General features: G+C 33.9%; 1 protein-coding gene across 1 annotated transcript in view; it reads right to left on the bottom strand.

Moving 5' to 3' along the window:
* Positions 1 to 588: 588 nt before the first annotated feature.
* LOC116852068 (N-alpha-acetyltransferase 25, NatB auxiliary subunit-like) overlaps positions 589 to 5,455 on the bottom strand; it is a 5,998-nt gene continuing 1,131 nt past the window's right edge. Inside the window, 9 exon segments of the mRNA XM_032832059.1 lie at positions 589 to 1,548; positions 1,828 to 2,448; positions 2,546 to 2,791; positions 3,236 to 3,494; positions 3,555 to 3,859; positions 3,987 to 4,296; positions 4,387 to 4,444; positions 4,447 to 4,609; positions 4,817 to 5,070. Coding sequence (XP_032687950.1) covers positions 1,327 to 1,548; positions 1,828 to 2,448; positions 2,546 to 2,791; positions 3,236 to 3,494; positions 3,555 to 3,859; positions 3,987 to 4,296; positions 4,387 to 4,444; positions 4,447 to 4,609; positions 4,817 to 5,070 — 2,438 coding nt within the window. The 3' untranslated portion in view covers positions 589 to 1,326.

Genomic DNA, 5,455 nt, shown 5'->3' with positions numbered 1-5,455 from the left:
GCGGGCCACAAAAGTGACGGTCGAGCCTCCAAGCTTGAAGCTGCGACTGACCGCGACCGTCACTTTTGTGACCCACCGCGCGGCAAGGAGGAGATAGAAGGCGTAGCTCCCGAGAATCGGCCGAAATTGGCAAACCGTTTCGAGCCCTGGTTTAGGTAATCAAATAAAAGTTTTAACTACATTTTTTCGCAAAACGTCATTATATTTTTGGTACCTCCAATACAATTAAAATATGCTCAAAAACAAATTTTGATGATACAAAAGAGCGCGTAATAATATGTAAAAATGTGCAATTTATCGTTTCTTTTATGATTGATGATTATTCCGATGTTAACAAATGTATATTTTTAACGGTGGGTGTAAATGAATATTATGTGTATGTATATTATAATATTATATATAATATTACAAAATTGTGTATAATATTGTATATAATATTATAAGATATAATAAAATATTCGTTATCTTTAAAAAGAATTTTGCTCACACACGTTCTCTGTAGGAAAAGAAGAATAATTCTTTTATGATATGAATGAATAAATCTGAAACGCGAAACAGGCTTTTCCTAAAGTGTCTTGTGTAAAATTATTTTAATAGTAAAAAGAGAGGAAAGAAGCTCAAAACTAAAAATATATGAGATAAAACTATCTTTAAATCGATTAGCCAGTCGCGTATTTTAAACACCTTTAGGCGTACGAAACTTCGAGAGTAAACTCCACGATAGTTTGAACTTTACAGCCTTCATACGTTTTATTTAAAGAATATGGCATTTGTTTTATTAACACATTGAGTGTCACACTTTCATATTTGAATAGGGTGCGAGTTTCTGCAGAAACCTTATCACCAATTTACGGATGACGGTTATATTTATTCAATTAAAAATTATTTTACTAAGTGTTTTGTTTAATCAGATACTCATGCAATTGATAATATATCGAATAATTTGATTCTGTACATGACAACACATGATAGCTAGAAAATTCGAATTTGTAGAGCTATTCTGTAACTTTTAACACTGCCGTTAAAAGTTACAAAATAGGATCTATATGATCTTATTTTGTAACTTAATAAGATTCCAAATGCAGCGTGGCACTCAATATATTAATTGCAAACATGTGAACAGATTATATGATAGTGTACATGATCGCGCGATATTTTTCACAAATGAAGATAGTCTCAGAGGTATCTCAATCGGCATTAAACCATTCATACAATATTTATAATTGATTAAGACTAAGAATTATGTACAGAATCATCCTTGAATCGTTCTTGAAAATTATTAAGTAGACGGATAGATCCTCTTTGTACAAATATTGTCGAGTGGTTTTAGCTCTTCAAATTACTTAGAAACCTTAATGTAAGCTGGGCACGAGATTTAAGGGCTCTGGAACTTTGTCTGAGACTCGCTTGGCCGCGTTTCGCGATGCTAGCGCATATCTCGTCTTTCTCGTCTAATCCTGTGTACAACTCATATTTTTCAAATTCTGTTAAAACCGCATCTAAATCTCGGATTCTCTCCGATAGTAATGTAGCTACTTCCCTCCAAGTCTGCAATAAAATAAGTTGTTAAAACTTATCACGATATTTCATATATCAACTTTTAAATTATTTTGAATATATAATATGTATATACTTCTCTTTCTAAATTATATAAATGTGTATGTATGTATGTGTGTATATGTATGTATGTGTATATATGTGTGTATGTACGTATGAGTGTGTATGCATGTATGTATGTATAATATTTAATTTCATGTAAGTAAAGTGATCATCAAAATAATCATTTTGCATTTGTATTAACTTTTTAAGAAACAATACAGTAATTACCTTAGATTCACTAGTTTCATTTATCATGTCAGATTCGATTTTTTTGTTGCATTTTTTTTTATTCTTCTTTTGCGCAGTATGTGGTTTCGATTGTATTGTATATGTGCTACTGCATACAGCGCTAATGATCGCTAAAGATTCGCCGCAAGTTGCGGCTCTGAGTAAGAAATTTTTGAAGGATACCGGCCTGTCTTGTTCGGGAACAGGTAAAGTCTGCAAGCAAGGTGACGCCCGCAGCATTTGTATGCAATCCGAGTCTGGATAAGGCGAATGAGACAGTGATTTTGCAAGGCGCGCTATGGTCCTCAGCTGTTCGGAGTGATGAGCTTCTCGTAATCTTTCTACGGCATCCAGTGGAACCAAGATATTGCATGGTCTGTTGTTTTGTTTTCCGTCCGCATCGAACTTTTGTAGAATATGCGGAATATGTTCGTCGTCTAATTGTTTAAGCTCGGCGAATAATTGAGAGAACAGGATAGAAGAGTCTGGCTCAGCACTTGCTATCAAGATGCGCAACATGAGACTTCTTGCCCCGAGCAGTCTTAGCATGGATAAACGTGTCTCCTTTCGCATTCTTGGATCCCCCTCGCTCTGGTTAAATGGCTCCCACCCATAAACAACCTATTTAATCCCGTAATTTATGGAATTTATCATTTATCTGGTTGAATGTCGGCCTCACATTTCGTCGAATTATATCGCGACTCTCAAAAAAGTTTACCTCCAAATCACGATTGTCTCGCAGAGAATCCCATCTAACCGAATCTTTATTAGGTTGAATGTGCATACTATTCAAACTAGAAAAGAAAGAGGAAGTACTGTCGCACCAACACAAATCGAGCAGCATTTTATCTACAGTCGTCGTAGCGAAGTGAAACGAATTTTCTAGGCGTTCTCTCAAATCTACAAATTCCTGTATCTTTACAAAACTTCCGTATTTGTATGCAAACGTTAAGTGGTCCGCACTCTAAAACAAAAAAAAGCAATGCAGAAGTTAGACTCAAGTAGTTTAAATTTATTTTTGTGTTTAACCTTTTACAGTCCGAATTGTCAAATTTTTTTCTCAAGCGATTTGTATCTCAGCACAAAAAAATACCGAATTATATTTACTTCAATCTTTCATTATTCAACAAAATGTAGTAACATATTTACAAAAATGTATTTATATCAAGAAATATTTATTTAAGAAAAAAATATTTTTTAAGAATATGTAAAGAATATTTATATTAAGAAATATATATATATATATATATATATATATATATTTTTTTATATCAACTAGTAAATTTAAAAAATTTAGCTTTATAAAACCGACTTGAATTAAATAGATATAAAGACCGACTTTCTTTCTCTCTCTCTCTTTTTACATAGAACCGCAAAGATTTAATCTATTATACCTGAAAATACATACATCTTTATAGTTGGCTATGAAAAATTTCGCTGTATGATCAAGAGTCGTCGAGGCCAACGATAAGTCACCGAGAGGTGCGAGTAGAGGTACATGAAGATGACCCAGTGAGTCTAGTTGCAGGTGCTTAACGTCGAGTAGTGTAAACGCACGATCGGCCGCAACCACTAAACCGACCTCCAAGTATATCCGCACGAGCAGAATTTTTACGTGAAAATTTGCAGGACTCGATAGGAGACTACGTTCCAACAACGACATTGCCCTGCAAATCCACCACTGTAAAAACTGTATATACTTTCAGGGTATTACCAACGATCATTACCTATAAAGGAAAGACGCGTCATTAGTGTCAACCCATAATTGATGCAGCAGATGCGAAGCTAATAAAATGTACGAATCCGCCGGACAGAAATTGGTCGGCAATCGTTCTTGCACCGGACAGAGTTCGTTGCCCTTTTCGTACAAATCGCACAGTCGCTTTATCAGTTTTTCCTGTTTATTTCTGTCTGCTAAAGGAGGATGGTGGAAACCGCAAATACGTCGCAACTGTTCTAAGTGGATATACTTTTGCAACTGTTGTACGGTAGTTGGAAACTCGTCTGGCGCGACACTAATGTCTTTTTCGATCTACAATATCGCAAATATATATCATACAAATGTTTGATGTAACAAGCCATATAAAAAAGATGAGGATGTTAATGCAATTGTATGCACTTTAAGAATGTTTATCCAAGTTTTATCCTGTTTTTCTTACCCTTTCGAGTAACTCCGCTTTGCTCTTAGGTGTGAGTATACTTAAATATAATCGCAAGTCACTAACTACACAGCCTTTTTCTCCAAATTGTGAAAAATATTGATGCATAAGATCCACAGATTGCAAGCTGTACTGTGCATCTTTGTCAGTACAGGTACGTTTCAGTAATTCCAAGCGTGCCAAGTAAGGCGCGCGAATTTTGTTTTCGGACATATTAATAATATTGTTAAGGAAATCCAAGCATTCTGTCGGTTGTGAAAAGTTTAAGGCCATCGAAAGGTAATTTTGATAAAACGCCCAATTATCAGTGCTGTATAATAAATATATAATTGTAATTGCGCGTAACATCGAGTCTTCCTTCCTTGTAAATATTAAGAGAATATTGATTATGGACTCTTACTTTTTTCTAATAAGTTCTTGATATGCTTCAGCAGCTTCAGGGAAACGTTCTAATTTCTTAAAAGTGTCGCCTTTCGTTGTGGCACGTATGAAAGATGCGAAGCTAAAGGACTAGACAATACGTTTAATATCTCTTCATTTTTGTCTTGCAGCTCTAAAATCATTAAGTAAAGCTGCACCTCTTGTTCAGCTTCCATTTTGCCTTCCTTTACTAACTTTAGGACCTGATGTACTCACAGAAATTATTTCATTAGTTATTTTCGCGATATCTTAATACATTACTAGTAAATTTTGATTCTATAAACATGTGCAATTACACATAATAGTAATTAGTGTAATGAGGGATAGTAAGAATTTTATACATAAAATTATATATAATTATATGTATATATAAGTTACACATAATTACAGATAAAGATTAATGTACAAACCATTCTCTCTGCCAAAGGCAACGTAACCCCTTTTGCCAGCTTCTCATCTGAATGAGTAGCCTGCATCACTATACTCATAACAGCCCAGAAGTAATACGGATTCTTAGGTTTTACTTTATACAAGGCTATGGCAGTTTGTTGCTGTTTCTTATAATCACCAAGGCGAACATACGACATGAAAAGATGCGTCAGAAGCTCCTCATTATGTGGATCAGCTTTTGCAGCAGCTTCATAAACTTCGCTAATTTTGTCGGCTGTACATAAACAAATTCAACAAAGTAGGCATAGCACACACAATCACAATGTAACTTGAAATATGTCAATCATCATAGATTTCAAAATTACGTCTATGTGGGTTGTTTTCATATTGTTTATCTAATATATATCAGCCTTTTGTCATATAGATAATGTAAACTATGTAGAATATTGTATAACAAAAATATACAAAAAGAATAATTAAACTATGAGAATATTGTATAACAAAAATATACAAAAAGAATAACTAAACTATGAGACAGAGTTACACATTGTACCCATTTTGTATATTAATAATAAATGTAATGTAAACTATGTAGAATATTGTATGATAAAAAATATACAAAAAGAATAATTAAACTGTGAGATAGAGTTATATATATA

This window comes from Odontomachus brunneus, unplaced genomic scaffold (genome assembly GCF_010583005.1).
Source record: "Odontomachus brunneus isolate Ranch 3 - 2012 unplaced genomic scaffold, Obru_v1 Obru_scaffold_201, whole genome shotgun sequence".
Taxonomy (NCBI): Eukaryota; Metazoa; Arthropoda; class Insecta; order Hymenoptera; family Formicidae; genus Odontomachus; species Odontomachus brunneus.
Note: the sequence above shows the minus strand (reverse complement) of the source record. Positions and strands in the feature narration are given on the sequence as shown.